The sequence below is a fragment of the Dreissena polymorpha genome, chromosome 9 (assembly GCF_020536995.1).
Source record: "Dreissena polymorpha isolate Duluth1 chromosome 9, UMN_Dpol_1.0, whole genome shotgun sequence".
Lineage (NCBI taxonomy): Eukaryota > Metazoa > Mollusca > Bivalvia > Myida > Dreissenidae > Dreissena > Dreissena polymorpha.
Window position 1 is genome coordinate 7,346,062 of NC_068363.1, and position 17,582 is coordinate 7,363,643.

At 33.8% G+C, this 17,582-nt stretch overlaps 1 protein-coding gene across 2 annotated transcripts in view; it reads right to left on the bottom strand.

Moving 5' to 3' along the window:
• Nucleotides 1-2,421: 2,421 nt before the first annotated feature.
• Nucleotides 2,422-17,582, bottom strand: part of LOC127844619 (A disintegrin and metalloproteinase with thrombospondin motifs adt-1-like) — a 44,914-nt gene continuing 29,753 nt past the window's right edge. For both annotated transcript variants that reach the window (XM_052375017.1, XM_052375018.1), the window contains 7 exons: nucleotides 17,224-17,394; nucleotides 15,363-15,533; nucleotides 12,918-13,091; nucleotides 11,807-11,977; nucleotides 11,207-11,377; nucleotides 6,772-6,942; nucleotides 2,422-2,663 (listed from right to left, as the gene is read on the bottom strand). In XM_052375017.1, the coding sequence (XP_052230977.1) occupies nucleotides 2,518-2,663; nucleotides 6,772-6,942; nucleotides 11,207-11,377; nucleotides 11,807-11,977; nucleotides 12,918-13,091; nucleotides 15,363-15,533; nucleotides 17,224-17,394 (1,175 nt within the window). In that variant the 3' untranslated portion in view covers nucleotides 2,422-2,517. The remainder of the gene's footprint in view (nucleotides 2,664-6,771; nucleotides 6,943-11,206; nucleotides 11,378-11,806; nucleotides 11,978-12,917; nucleotides 13,092-15,362; nucleotides 15,534-17,223; nucleotides 17,395-17,582) is intronic.

Sequence of the window (17,582 nt, forward strand, 5' to 3'; positions counted from 1 at the left end):
TTCCGGATGATAACTCAAGAACGTTTAAACCTAGGATCATGAAACTTCATAGGTACATTGATTATGACTCGCAGATGACCCCTATTGATTTTCAGGTCAGTAGGTAAAAAGGTCAAGGTCACGGTGACCCGAAATAGTAAAATGGTTTCCGGATGATAACTCAAGAACGCTTATGCCAAGGATCATGAAACTTCATAGGTACATTGATCATGATTCGCAGATAACCCCTTATTATTTTCAGATCACTAGGTCAAAGGTCAAGGTCACGGTGACTCAACTTAGAAAAATTGGTTTTCGGATGATAACTCAAGAACGCTCACGCCTAGGATCATGAAACTTCATAGGTACATTGATCATGACTCGCAGATGACTTCTATTGACTTTCAGGTCACTAGGTCAAATGTCAAGGTCGCGATGACTTGACACAGTAAAATGGTTGTCGGATGATAACACAAGAAAGCTTACGCCTAGGATCATGAAACTTCATAGGTACATTGATCATGACTCGCAGATGACCCCTATTGATTTTCAGGTCACTAGGTCAAAGGTCAAGGTCACAGTGCCAAAAAACGTATTCACACAATGGCTGCCACTACAACTGACAGCCCATATGGGGGGAATGCATGTTTTACAAACATCCCTTGTTATCTTTCGTTTCATGAGCTGTTATTTTGCCTTAATATATATATTTATATTGCCATACTTCTGTTTTAAATTCATATTGTTTTATATTTTCAGTGCGTTAAAAGAAGCAAAAGAGGGTCTCTTGCTCTTTAGACGGAAAGTTTGAACCCGTAAAGGAAAATGTCATGACGCCAGCGAAACTTAATCGTACAAACCCAGGTCATGTCTACATTTAGAACTGATAATGCCTGCAAAACAATGTGTACTTGAAATAGTGCTGACATACATGGGTGATCACAGCTATGCCAAGGATACTGATACTTATTCAACACCGAAATTTGAGTACTTTCTTTTCCTGTGACGTACCTTGACCATTCCAGCACTAAGATGATGTTACTAAATTCATGTCTACTAGACAAAGCAGTGGCGACAACAAACTTCACAAACCTTCAGCCTTACCGAAGACAAAAGAAAATTCAATCTGAATTTGTTTAAAAAATTCAATGAATTAAATTTAATTGTTTCATTTTTTTCACAAATGAACACATTCCAGCAGTGACTATATCTGCTTAACTCAAAAGTTACTTTTAGATCTTTGATCAAGTTAATCAAAAATGTGTGCCCAGAACTCATTATAAATATAAATTTTCCAAACTTGTCTAACAAGATAATTTGGTATTTAATTTTAATAAGATTTTTGTGTATTTATGTAGGCTTTGAATAAATCTTCTGAAGTGCTTCCTTATTCCTTATTCAAATCGAATAAGAAACTGGCATTTTCATACTAAACAAAATATTAAAATGAACCAAAGATACCAATAAATAAATGAAAATCATTGTTAATATAAGTTAGGTTAGGTATCAACAATATTAAATGCAGTACATATCTACTAAATTTCATTTAATGATAACCTAGTTCCTTATTCGGATTGAAAAAGGCATAAGTAACTGACCGAATAAGGAACTATGTTATCATTACATAAAACAAAGTGGAAATGTACTGCAATTACTATTGTTTACACCCGACATACATTTACAATAATTTTCGTTTAGTTATTCGTCTCATTGATCATTTTGATTTATAATTTATAGAAAGCACATTCCATTTCCTTATTCGATTTGAATAAGGAATAAGGAATCAGTTCCTTATTCCTTACTCAAACTGAACAAAGAACTGGATTATCATTACTTAAAACATAGTATAGATGTATTGCAATTAGTATTTTATATATACATCCAATATATAAATAATATGTTCATTTATATGTGGTTTACTTTGGATTAATTTCATTGATGTTTAAGTAAGAAAATGCCAGTTCCTTATTCGGCTTGAATAAGGAATAAGTAACTGGTTCCCTTTTCCTTATGTTGCCGCGAATAAGGAACTGGATTATAAATAAAAACAAATATGTTTAAATGTACAAGATTGAACTTTTATATCACATACATGTAAAATAATATTATATTCTTTAGGATTTGTCGATGTGAAGTTAGTATTCGAATTAGAAAATATCGTATCGGTTTAAACAAGAAATCCTATGTAAGCGGGAAGAAGAAACATGAATTTGTAACGTAATACGTTAAATAAATTTATTCGAGTTATTTTGTTTTGATTGACTTCAGAAATGTTTGCGTTATTATTATTAAAAACCCTTTAACAAATTTGTTACGCGTAAATAAAGAATTAGGAACAGCTCCTTATTCTTAATTCGAATAAGGAATAAGGAACGGAAACAGGAACCAACTTACTCTCCATGTTACCTTACTCTTGCAATAACGAAAAGAGCACAACAATACTAATGCTTTTATTTATATTTTCCCCCAGTAATACATTTCCAATCGGAACATTTAGTCATTAAGTCTTCGTAATTTGTTGCGGCGAGCCCCACATCGTCAACAGGGCGCATACGAGCAAGGCACGGTGTCAAAGGCAGACCCCGGACAGTCCTCGTCGTGCCCGGAAGAACAAATCCTCATACTCGACAGGGTGCCGTCACCACACGTCACCGAGCAGTCACCGAGGAACCATTCGCTCCAACCTGATCATTTAAACGCTTTTAACTAAGAAGCACAAACATACATGTCTGGTTTAGTAATTAGTAAAATTGTGAACGATTTCCTGAAAGTACCTAAACAACCACACTTAAATTCATTTCCTGTTTTATCAATTTATAAATTTGCAATATCGAGAATAAACATTTACGAAAACATAAAATGATGTATGACAGCAGGCCCGTAACCAAGGTTTGAAAAGGGGTGTGTGAATTTTTGCCATCGACGATTTTTATTGAGCAACGAAGTGGCGAAGGGGGTATGTGCGGGAGGGGATGTTCCTCCTGCAATCGGGGGCTTAGGAGGTCCTCCCCGTATACAATTTTGAAAATGAAACGTAAATTCATGCATTCTGGTCACTTTTTAAACTGTTTTAGAGACTGAAGTTATAGAGCCTTTTTATATGAAATTTCACTTTCATTGACGATACTCAGGGACTGATCGACATGAATATGATATAACATACATGTATTCCCCACCACGTTTTTCAATAACCACCTTTTTCGATTAGTCACGAAAATACATCATTTTATACGGTATTTAACCCGACACTAGTATGCGCGCACACACTTTGTTTACATATGCAACAACAAATTTATAGAATGTAAAATCAACAATAAGAACGGTATAAAATATCATTATTTATTGGAATCTTGGAAGTTTGATAATTTTTTTTGTATTTTACCATTCCAACATTCTACCTTTCATAAATCAAGCAAATTCAATGAAAATATTTGACTTTTTCAAAACAATTGTTTGTCTGCTTCTATGGATAGTACCAGAGGCCTAGCATTGCTCTAAACGTGCTAATAGTGTATTGTACAACAAACACTGATCAACAAAACTGGGTCTTCTCAAATGTGCATCAATACTAAAAATAAATCAAAATGGTATAACTGGTTACTTTATTAAAAAAATTAATATTTTTAACAAATAAGTTATATTTTTCTGAACGAATTTCAGAAACATGTAACACTTTAGGCTTCCTTAAGACCCTATAACCACAAACTACTGGCCCTATGGTCTCAAAGTCCTTAACAATGCCCATTATATGCTCAAGATCCGTCACAGTTGATGAAAATTAAACAATAACGTCCATCTGATCATACGTTATAACGTTTTAATTTCATTATAACAACTGTTTAAGAGTAGGACATTCCTAGTGTCAAGTATGACATAATTGACACATTGTGGAAAGTGGAGCAGAACAGATGCCATTAAGTGTTGGTAAACTGCAAACAAGCTATATTGCTTTGTAACAATGATTTGTTTTCTTGGCATTCAACAAACAAATTATCATGACTTGAGCATAGCTGATATTGTTTGCTGGAAAACACTTAAGGGTATCCGAAAATGGTTGTACGGGGATATAACAAAAAGACAACGCAGTCTGTCGAAAATGCTGTGCACAATGTGTTATTGTTATAAATCGTGGTATAATGCAAAGTTATTAACCAGTGACTCATTAGTCTTCGGCAATAGTCGAAGGGTGTTCTTTGATTTCAGTCATTTTCGGAAGCTGACATAACATTCCGTTAATAATCATATAAAATGTATTTTTCTTTTTTTTATAAGATTATTTATTATAAGTTAAATTTAAAGGGGCCTTTTTACAGATTTTGGCATGTATTGAAGCTTGTCATTAAATGCTTTATATTGATAAATTTAAACATTAGACCGAAAAATCTCCAGTAAAAAAAACAAGATTACAATTAAAAAAAGGAACAAAAGTAACCTTCAACTGGGCTCGAACCACTGCCCCATTGAATCCTGGAGTAAAAAGTCTCCCGCTTAGATCACTCGACCATCCATGCTCATGGTATGAGCGGATGCATTTTTTACTTATATAAGGAATTTTCCCAAAAAATTACGACAACAACAGAACTTTCCAAATTATTCAATCATTGCGCGTTGCAACGCTTTATAATTTTCAGGTTTTCAAATCGTCAAAAGATGCATATAACGGATATTTTAGAGCATGGTTAATGTTCAGTATTGTAAGGCCCTGGAGTATTAATTAACTTGTTTATTATCTGTTATTTCATAATGTAAACAAACTGCTATTGTTTATATTATCATTTACTCAACCATTACACTTTCCCATACACAAGATTATGGTTGAAGTGTTTAATTGTTATATTAACTGATAGAGTAATCATTTAAATATGTTTTGTCTAATGATTATAAACAGAACTTGAATTCCAAAACTTACTGTCAATGTCCGAACTTCAAGGAGGCAAGTCCAACCGTCATCTTGAAATGATTCTATTGGTTATATTAATTTCTAAGTGACTTAACATTGTATGATTATAATAATACGACTATAAGTTACTTTAAGACACTATTTTATAGTCATTAAATGTTCATATATGTTGTTATATGTGTAAAATTCGCCATTCCTAAAAAGTACTTTTCAGCTGTTGAAGTATTTCGGATATATTGTACCGTAATATTTATTTTCTGTCATAACTGCATTTTTGTTTAGGTCAGAGAGAAGTATATTTGTTTATTGTTAGATGTAGAATCTTTTGCTCATCTATATTTGCTCCTAAAATGTTCTTTTGTTAGTTAAAATATATATTATTGTTGAATGTTTTTGCCGCTAGAGAACCTTGTTTAGGATTTAGGATTCCTAAATGAATTTAATTGGTTGTCGCAATCCTAAGTCGTTTTGATTGGCTTAGCCAAATTCCTCAGACATTAGTGCGCAGAATCACGCAGAATCATAAATCCTAAGTTGCTGAGCGGCAGGTATAAATAGCGCGGATAAACAACATTTGGTATCTTTCATAATCACAAAAACTTCCGTTCATTACGGCATAAAAATCAGATCTTTATTAATTATTTAGATCTTATTGTCAGATCTTCTCCATTCTGAGAATGGTAAGCTATTTTACAAGTTAAAACTAACTTTACATCTTTGGTTACAGTATTTAGTACATTAAAATGAGTCATTCTATGTCTTATGAACTCCAGAGAGCTCAAGAATTTATCTGCGCTATACGAAAATACTTGTTATAAGATCTGTGTTTAAAGTCTACATTGAAGTGCCTTTTGAAACAGGTCGACTTTATAATGCGATAATATTAGTATCTTTTAGTATCTGCAAATAAAAGATATTGAAAACATGAACCGCAGTTGTTTTGAAGCCATCCTGACAAGAGCGGCTAAACTATAGGCTGGGTACAACTAAATGGTAGCGGTACATTACAGTATTTCTATTTTCTCACTAATATCATAACTAAAACGAAAATTTTCGAATCTGAAACAACTTTTTTAAATGTTGTTAAAACGTGAAGAAGCCCCTTTTATCAAATTGTTTTTCCAGCCATTTAGATAATTGTCGAAAAAGGTTATTGGACTGGTATTTCAACCCACAACAAGTAGGCTTCAACAATTTAATATGATATCTATTACAGTAAAAGCTTTAACAGATATAAATAACAATGACAAACGTTACAAAACAATTATTTAGTATCAAATATCTATAAATAAGTATCGATTTTATACGGATTAGAGTGCCAGGTTTATAATTGTGCACTTTACAGAAAACAAATATCTGTTTGTAACAAAGATTCCAATTGCATTTTGCGTGGACCGGCTTCTCAGATCTTCTCAAGTGTTGCTGTCAGAACTTCTGTTGATTTCAACAATTCTACGGTAAAAACTTAGAAATAATAATCACGCGCTATCTTGGAAATGACTTAATCGAGAAATTAATTATTTGGTGACCTGGCGGTTGCATATTGAATACAATATTATTTTAACGCTTAAATACGAAGACTCATTTCCTGGAAAAAATAAATAAACGTGTTTGCGTCCTATAAAGTTTGGTGCAACTTATAGTACAATTCGCAACAAATGATGTATTTTCATTGTATGCTAATGTTACTTTTTTAAAAGAAATCGTTGTTTTCATAAGAATTTCTATATTGTTGTGTTTAAAAAATGTGGTATACAATAAATTGAATATTATACTACTAATATTCCTTACTGTATTGTACCGACCAGTATGATATTTAGTGGTTTAATTCTTTAATAAGGCATTAGGGCCACTTTCTTGATCAGTTCGAATAAATGTATTATGAGTCGTACTTGGACATTTTGCAAGCGTGCACGCGTTTGTTTCCAGGCTCTCTCCGGAACAGTTCAGGCCTCCGAAGGCGGGAGCTGGATTCGTACACGTCCTTGTTCGTTGTATGTGACCGTCTTCACATGTGACGTCACATTGCGACCATGTTGACCACGAAGACCAGGAACCATCGACTTTCAGAATGAGCAAAAGAATTAACGATTGTCTTTCAAAAATACATTTTTATAACACATTACATTTTAAACATAATGTTGGATAATTTCTATGTTATTCTATATCCTTTGATTACTGCAGGTCAAAATATGAACAAATATCGAGATATAACAAGACATGGTGCTTTCAAGGATGGACATCACAAGGTGATCCCCCAAACACATATGAACTGTACTCATTACAAAAGTATCATAATGAGTGGAAATTCTGCAAAATATCTAAAGAAGAATCATGCAAGCTTTCATTTTACATTTTCTTTATTTTACTTGCAAAATGAAAAAGTAGGGATATAGAGGCTATTTTTGAAAAAAGTACGGAAAAGTAGGGCTAAGAAAAAAAAGTAGGGAAAAGTAGGAAAGGTAGGGACCAGTAGAAAGCCTGTACGATGAACCCAATATGTCTTTGGATTTTAATGAAATGGTATTCAGAACGGTACAGGCATTGATTAACAGGCTCAAAAAGGTTTTAAATTTTATATGCAATTGTCAAAAACATACATACAATAGTAGATACCTATATTTAATAGCTTTACCTACTTCCATGCTTATAATTCTTTGTATATGTTATTCTAACGGATTGTGTTGTTCAATATATATAATGTATTTTGCAATTTATGAGATATAATTATCTCGAAGAGGATCCAGATAGTGTTGTAAAAAATTGTAATCCAATCCCATGCATATTTGATGCAATAAATCCGTTTAAACTAAACTTAATGTTCAACTGAAAATTAAGAATATTGATGCTCCCCACCTTTTATCTATGATATTTTTAATATAAATATTTATATTAATAAATTACTCTACTTTAGTGGTAAATGAACACTTACCTTTTAATACATGTATTAACATTCCAAGAGGTGTGATGTTCACCCGTGAGGGAATTTTATACAAATACATGCCTGCATATTTATTATGTCTATACAGAATGCATTTTTTAAATAAAACCGCCCTCACTGTCTTTTAAGTTTCCATAAACGTATAATTATTTTATTGTTGCTTTAATAACACTTGTAAGGAGTGAAGCAGTTTTTTTGTTTAATGGTGTCCTGTAAGGCAAATTATCCATTTTTTGTAATATGTAAACCCTTTTAACTCACCACATAGTAGTTTAAATAGTTATTTTCCTCTATGTCATATCTCATAAGTTTTGCTAACAATCGCGCATGGGTAGTCCTCATCAGAGCTTTGTTTACATTCGCAACGGCGGCCATATTGGACTCTAAGAACTTGTCGACCCAGGTCGATTTGCCTTAGTTGGTCGTTCGATCATAGGTCGGGTCGACCGAGTGCTGAATCGAACAAGGCATTCTATACATAGAATGTGACGTCACTACGTTATTGTCACCTCTTTACTAAGACGCATCACATTGGGAATTATGCTTCCGCCAAAGTAGCTCTGCGTAGGAATGAAAATGTTAATAATGAAAGAAAAATCGTTTTTATTGTGTGTTTAAAACGGAATGTTGTTTAAAGAAATGGTATTTAATTATGTTTAAATGTGATTTTGAATCTTTATTGAGACTGATAGCAATTATCAGAAGCACGATTACCTTACCTACTTTCGCTTTCACTTTTCACTCGTAAAAGAAGTGCTACCCACAATTCTTTTCGCGTTAGTACACAGGTCAGTAAGACCGGTGTGTACACAATGAGACCGGTGTGTACACAATGTCGAACAATGACGATCAGCGTTCATTTAGAGTCATTCCGATTTGAGCCTCCATGAAGAAAGGTCGCGTTCTGATCATAGAACTTAGAAGTTGCTATTCGGTGGATGAGCAGCAGGACAATTGAAACATCTATCCAGTTTGCAGTCGATAAGGTTTTCTACTTTCTCCCTTATAGATGTAATCTTTTGCTTGAAAGTTAAATCGGTTCATCTTCGTGAATTGTCTCCTTTTTTGATACTTGTTTGTTTACATCCTGTGGTGACTCATCCGCGACATAGATTCTTCGTCTTTATTTGTATAAGTCGGTTAACGTTTTCTTTTTCCGAACAAAATAACTGCTCAGCTCCACGAAACAAATATATATAGATATTCCAGAGTTTTATAAATCCTCCGCTGTTGTAATCCGGACAGTCAAAGTTACACAGAATAAATTGCTTATCATAATTGTAAATGATGCAAATGACAACAAAATGCCAAAACTTGAAGATTTTAAATCTCGTTACCTTCATAAATACCGATTCTGCTTATTCATTTTGTTTTATCATGTGTTAAATCTTATCAAATTAAATATATTCTTGATTTTCAGTTGAACATTAAGTGAATGGTTCAGTGCTAATAAATTGTATCCACATTTCTTTAACACGACCCCGTTTTATGCAGGGCACCTATATAAAGTGCGTAAAAATCATGCCCCTTTGATCTAAATTGCTTCCGAAATCTTAGTTTATGGTTTTTCTTATATGCTTTTAGGGAAAGTTTGAAAAAATTCTCTTGGAGTTTTAATGCCAAGAGATTTTGCATGTAAGATCGCATTAAGATACTTTACCAAGATTGTTAATACTATGTTCCTGAAGTAAAAACCTTGCCCAAAGCCAGGAGACTCGAGTATTTTACTGCAAATCTGTATTTTCTACGGGTTCTCTTATTCATTGAAGGACGACTTTATTTACTTGCGCTTTATAAATCGGGACATATTATAAGAACTTTCTTAGTATTTTAGGGCGTCCAAAATTACGATTCCGTTCTTAACTCGTGATAACGTATGTGGACATAATATCTTGGCCACGTTAAATAAAGAGCAAAATTGCTTGGAACAGTTTTAATAGGCTTTGAATTATAAACATTAAGCCTAATTAATCTCGTCCTATATATCATTCCTCTCAATATCTCTAAAATTACTGATGAAAAAATACAGTTTTATTAATTGTGAAACATAATAAAATTCATGTTTCTTCTGATAAATTTATTTTAAATGAGAACGTGTTTTTGATTGGTTTTCACTAATCATAAGTCATTGCCTAAACCACTATCGTGTGTTGTATGTATATGTTAGTGGATTTTCACTTTCAACGCATATTTTAGTGTATTTGACGGAAAATTTCATACCTTTATTAGGAATCAACGTGTACTTTAGAAAATTGGGTACGTATTTAGTTTTTTAGCTTTTAGCTTTTACGACTAAGTAATTAGCGTACCGTAAAGTTGAAATAATAATACATCTTAGAGGAGAACCACACCGCTAATATTAAGTTTTAGACAAAGAAATTAAATTGCCCATACTTGTAAACTTGTGTATATTGATCATAGGTATGTGCGCTTAAGTATTATAAGGACACAATATTCTTTGTGTGATTACGGTATTGATTGTTACAAGTTAATGGTATTAAACATAAAGCATACAAGGTTAAAAGCGACGCAAAACACACATTGGGTATGTATTGACTTAAAAAAATGGTTAAACTTGAATGGAATTAAAGGAAAACTATACATGGTTTGTGATTGAAATAGAACTATTGTTCAAAATGCCTTATATTGTCTGTACATAAACATGAGTATTGAACAAGTTTTTTTTCCATCAATGATATACTAGTAATATGTGGATAACCGACGGAGCCCGATTTTAAAGGGGCCTTTTCACAGATTTTGGCATTTTTTAACTTATTCATTAAATGCTTTATATCGATAAATGTAAACATTGGATCGTAAAAGCTCCAGTAAAAAATCAAGAATAAAATTAAAAAAAGGAAAAGAACATTGCCCGGACCAGGTTTCGAACCAGTGACCCCTGGAGTCCTGCCAGAGTCCTGAAGTAAAAACGCTTTAGCCTACTGAGCTATACCGCCGAGTACACATGCTGAACGTATTTTATACCTTATATAAGCAATCTTCGTAGTTTCACAAAATTTAACGACAAAAACAGAACTCTCCAAATTATTCATTCGTTTCGCGTTGCAACGCTTTATAATTTTTAGGTTTTAAAATCGTCAAAAGATGCATAATTATAATGGCTCTATTAGACCATGGTAAATGTTCAGTATTACTGTTTCCTCACAAATATCATAACTAAAACGAAAATTTGCGAATCTGAAACAACTTTTTTCAATTTTGTCAATTTACCAAAGCGTGAAAAGATCCCTTTAAAATAATTGTTGATAGAATAAATGTGTTGTTTCTTCAGACGCACATCCTTTTATTTATTATCGAATTTATGTATGAAGTTTTTCGGTCACATTATCAACAGTTCAATCGGATTAACCATGCAGAACAAATACCTGTACAGTCGCTCTCACAACACTGGAGTTTTTCTGTGTAATTTCCCTGACAGTTTCGGCCTCCATACATCGGTTGCGGGTTGTCACAGAGGCGTGTTCGCGCCCTAAGTCCGTTACCATTTGGAGGAAAACACGAACCCCACGCCATCCAGGCACCGAACCCACCGTCAACTGTAGGTTATGATACAAGATAAGTGTCAATTTGACATTTGAGTGAACATACGTCAACTATATCGTACCAAGATTCCGTGCAAAACAACAACATGTGTATATAGTAAATAAAGCACTAGTTCTGTATATATATGAAGAGTCAGTGTACATAAATCCCACATGTATTAATACTGGTATCATAGTTTATAACAATTGTATGATGACTTTTTTTTCTCAAATTCGGATAACAGTGTTAATGCCAAAACTCAGCTAATGCAGTATATCTTTAGAAGAGGTTGTACCTAGCAAAACACATTAGTGAGTGAAGTACTCGTGTCATGAGCCAGACTACAATGGACTTTGCTTGAAATCAAAGGCAATCAGGGGCAAATTTCTGAAAGGTATAACTTAGGTTTTTGCTGAAATCATGTAGTAAAATACGATACTCACTTGGACAAGGCTTGTCGTAGCATTGGTCTACTTCGTTATCAGGTCCTTCACAGTACTTGCCTAAGTTTTCTGGCGCTGGATTGTCACACAGTCTGTACCTGGTGTGATGTCCGGTATTACACGAGACATCACACGGACCCCAATCTATCCACTCCGACCAATCGCCATCCACTGAACAATTGAATAAGATATGTCTTAGAAATGCAAGCCGATATATCAGGTTTTCCATTCCACTAAACTACAATTTGAAGGGAATCAAATCGATTATTGCTTCCTTAGTGGTAACACTAATCTTAAAGGGACCGTCAACCGCGATTGGCGAAAAAATAGTTCTAAAATACCGTAATGTTTTACAATTATTAGTTTATATTGATTAAAATATCACGACTGGTATATTACATTACTTTTACAAAGTTAATATTTTCAGTTTATTCTGTAATAAAATTTCGCGATTCGAAATCGAAAGTATATCGCGAAAATAGGTGACATAACGATATACACCCTATAAATAACGCAAGAAGATTTATCATTTTATATATAAAATTTAATACAATTCACTTCGCATGCACAATTTGCATTCCTGGATTTACGACGTGACGATTATGATCAATCTACTTGCGTTATTTATAGTAAACTGGTAGTTACCTGGTACCTGCACCCAGTAAAATTTATTACCGAATATACAGAAAATATTAAAACTTAACAACTTTTTTCAAGAAATGTAATTTACCAGTCGTAATATTTTAATCAATTTAAACAAATAATTGTAAAAAATACGGTATATTAGAACTTTTCTTTTTTCGTCAATCGCGGTTGACGGTCCCTTTAAGAAAAAACAACAACAACAATTTGCAACCATATTTTTTACCACTCCGGAAACATGTTTGAACTCAATTGATCTATCATTAGAAGAACTATTCTGAGATGAAGATTGGGCAAAAAAATGTGACTTCAAGAGAGTGAAATCATTTTCAAAATAGCCTTATACGGAAAACATTTTTCAAAATCGACTCATATATAACTAGGATAAATCACTTGAGCAAGTTTCATGTAGATTGAACTGAAAATATGAATCATACAGTAAACGACATTATTCTAGGCATGCTTCTACCATTGCAGTTGTCACGCGGTGCACACGTCTCAGTGCCGTTCTGTTGTCCTGTACAGTAGCTGCCTCCATGTTGTGGTGCCGGGGAGTCACAGATGCGGGTTCGAGACCGGGTACCATTATGACACGTGACGGAACACGACGTCCAGGACTGCCAAGCTCCCCACATACCGTCAACTATTTGTGTATGAATATAAACAAACATGTGATGATTAGCAGAAAACCATGATAACGTTAAAATAGTAATATTGTGATGTTATAACCTGATGAAAACAGGTAAGAACAGTATCTTGAAGATATTTTAAGAAATTTTAATAAGTTTAGTACGTAGTTACATATTTGGAGTAATTACACTGGTAAATTTCAATTACCTTAATGTTTGACGGGTGCTGAGAGTTAAATGATAACCAGTATTAAGTATCTTGAATATTAAGTAACTTTTTAAACAGTATTCTCCAGAGGAAAAACATAACTTCTGAATATATTTATAAATGATTTTTTAACCAGAGCATTTTCACAAATGTGACTGAAATAAACCAACAGCTTTGCCACATAGTTAGCAGACATTCTCATGGCTAAGTTCAAGGGCATATAACTCAGAAAAAAATCACCATGCTTGAAAAATAAGTTCTGCACTTTTATATTTCATGGTGATGACACATCTCAAGTTTTAGTTTAAACTCTTAAGGAAATGGAAATTAGTTCGCTCAACAAACATAATGAGTGTTATGCTTCAACCGTAAAACTTGCTAAGTTAAAGGGCATATACATTAGGAACGTGTTTATTATTAGGCATGAAATAGGTGTCTTGCATATTTAAAATTACCGTAGACCACATACGTTAATGTTCAATACCATCACTTTAGTCATGTGAAATCAGTTTGCTCCACAGTGTATGCGTCGAAACCAAGAAACTAACAAACGTTCGAATCCACAAACCGACAGAAATATTCACCCTATCAAATTGTGTGCGGATGTTTAAAAATATGTGGTTTACACATTTTCAAGTAGAAGCATACATTTAATAACATTTAAAAACACAAGTTTAGTTTAAACTTAGTTGTTTTAGCTCGATTTTATGAAAGGCAATCGGCTTATAAAGGCATTCTTATGTTCGATTCACGTAAAGGATGTATTAATACTAAGTGCGATCAAGTTTGATGATGATACGATTTTAAAAAAATACGGTTACAGAGAGGGCAATTTAAATCAAGCTTAATGTTTATTATTAAAAGCCTATAATTAAGAACTGTTCCAAGCCATTTTGCTCTTTATTTAACGTGGCAAAGATGTTATGCACGCATACATTATCACGAGTTAAGAGCGGAATCGTAATTTTGGACGCCCCCAAATACTAAGAATGTTCTTATAATATGTCCCGATTTATAAAGGGCAAGTTAATGAAGTCATTCTTTAAATAAAAAGAGAACCCGTAGTAAATACAGATTTTCACGCATACATTATCACGAGTTAAGAGCGGAATCGTAATTTTGGACGCCCCCAAATACTCAGAATGTTCTTATAATATGTCCCGATTTATAAAGGGCAAGTTAATGAAGTCATTCTCTAAATAAAAAGAGAACCCGTAGTAAATACAGATTTGCAGTATAATACTCGAGTCTCATGGTTTTGGGCTAGGTTTGACTTCCGGAGCATAATTTAAACAATCTTGGTAAAGTACCAAAATGCGATCTAACATGCAAAATCTCTTAGCATTAAAACTCCAAAAGAATGTTTTTCAAGCGTTCCCTAAATACATACAAGGAAAACACTTAACTATGATTTTGGGAGCAATTTAGATCAAAGGGGCATGATTTGTACGCACTTGATAGGGGACCATCATGTGATACTACATTCCAAATATTAAAAGAGACGATTGAAGAGAGCCCATTGGGCTTGGGTTTTTTCCACCTCAGAGACATAATTTTTACACAATAAGTGAACGACCATTACACAATGTAAAATATCGTATATTTAATATCTGTGAAATCGGTTAAGAGAAGTTATCTTTTTAAATCTTGTTATATCACTGGGGACCTTTATTAACAGCAGACCGGAACGATTTTAACAATTTTAAAAGACCACCTGAGGTGAAAGATCAATCCTGTAAGGCTTCATTATTACTTTCAAAAAAGACTTAGGAGATTTCCTTTAAAGAACCGGTCGACCGACGGACGCAAGCACACACAGCGGACAATAGTAAATACGGACATTGCGCTCAGGTGAGCTAAAACGGACATAACTGTTTTATAAGCGTGACATAACAATCGGCGGACGGATTGGCGGCAGGATGGAAAAATAAAGACAATCTTCATGCATCCGCACCGTGTACAGTTGTTGAATGAACATTTTTACTAAAATATTAGTTGAACAAAATTATGCATCCATGCATAATATGATATAATATAATATGAACATGTAAATCGTTTATTTATCTGAGTCCCATACTAGGACACGGTGACTCCTGACATTTCTCGAACTGATCCGCTGTCTCATTGCACGGCTGACCGCCATGATTAGGAGCAGGGCTATCACAAGTACGGTGTCTATGTCTGGTTCCGGTAGCGCAGGTCACATCGCAGACAGACCATGCGCTCCATTCGGACCAACTGCCGTCGACTGAACGAGTGCATAATAGAATATAATCGCTGAATTATTTTTTTCTTGGTAGGGTAATTTTATAATAAGGAGTGACAATTGAATTACTAACTATTCTTTACTATAAAGCAATACCAATAAACAGAAAATACCTTTGAAAATAATTCTGTATTACCTATAACAAAATTTAAACAATTTTCTTTACATAAATGTCCTATGACATTTTTCAATTTAAATGAAATAAATAGGTCTAAAACTTATTCCTAAAACTCACTTTTGAAACAATCCTGATGTAGGAAATACATGTATCTCGTACAAAAAAATACTAATAGTGCATTGACTAAGCTAGGTCACATGCTTACCGTGTTTTTCTGTATCACACCTCTACGTTGATGTCGACCTGACACTTTGATATAATATCAGGTAAGAAGGCGTTTATTTCAGTCAACAAAGGGAAGTACGACACTTTTACTGGAATTAATTATTTAGTCCTCATTTTCAGAGTAGATGAATCCGATTATACAAAACATACTATTTGATATAATATATATCGTCCTCCTTTTAGACAAAAATGCAAATAAAACGCTAAAAACGGTCTGTATTAAGTTCAAGTGCTCATGCCGTCATTATTTGCACGTCAAACATCGTACATTATATGTATTCCCGCCAAAATGGCAGAGTTGTGGCAATTAGGTTTTAAAATAATTATTCAAATGGGGGCGCAAAGGTTTGATAAACTGAAAACAACAGGTCTGTTATATCTTTCTGTAAAATATCCGGCTCGTTATGAATACAACATGGCTCCAAAAGCCTCACCGTTATTTTAATCTAAGCCTCACTTGATATATAAAACAACGATAAGGCACTGACCAGTCTCTTTAACGTTCAAAATCAACGAAAATTTCGTAAAGTATTTCGTACAATAAAGTTAACACCTAAACAATCAGTGTTCCTTATAGCAATAGCCACAATATCAACGCTAGATGTGGTATGATTACATAGATTTGTGTAGATACAAAACGCTCGTTTTTATTTATTTGTGACCACAATAAATTCCATGTTTATTTCCTTCGAATATATCTATTGATACGACACACGAACACTAGAAAGGCACCATGTTAAAACCATAATAAAAACGAGCATTTTGTATCCACAAACATCTATTTTACCAGACCACATATGGCGTTGAAAATTAAACAATGTCCATAAGAAACAATGATTTTTAATTGTTAAGCTTTATTTTACAAAATATTGTACGAAATTTTCGTTGATTTTGAGTAGTAATGTTACTTTAAATGACGTAACGGAAGTAAACAAGACGACGTCATAAAATACTGTACATCTGCTTGATCTGTAATCACAATTGAGATCCGTGGTATAGTTAACTTATCTCATGATATTACGTTGATACTAGAGATAGAATAATAATTGATATAATAAATTCGTTTCACGGGCTTTCACTGCGTTAAGTTATACGCTATTCGCCGAATATTAATATAATGCGCCTGTCTCACACCGTCCGGAGTCAGTAACAAGCCGTGGATAATGTCATATTTCCACTAAATTACGTAGCAAAGTTGTACATGAACGAGTTTGGATAGAAACTATTGCACTACGCACTACACAATTATATCGAATACTAACTGGAATACATGGTGTTACTATTGATACTTCTGTCTTGGTCATGACTCGTAAAGCTTGGTTAGCATACCTGGACAATGTTTCTTTGTACAGTTCCCATTTAGACTGTCACTGCCAGCACAGTCCACTCCACCGTTGGCGGGGGCTGGATGGTCACATGACCTGTTCCTGGTGTGGGAACCAATCCCACACGTAACACTGCACGTGGCCCACGAACTCCAGTCTGACCAGCTCCCGTTGACTGATTTGAAAATAATTACATGGTATTAAAGTGTATTCAACGTCATAAGGTGAGTATAATTGATATTCGTATTGAGATTTATTTGTCAGACAAGATTGATAGTGTGTAAGCAACTGACGCGTAAACACAAACTTTAACCGTTCCATAATACTGAGGCAAACACTTTTGTTGAACATACGATTGAATAA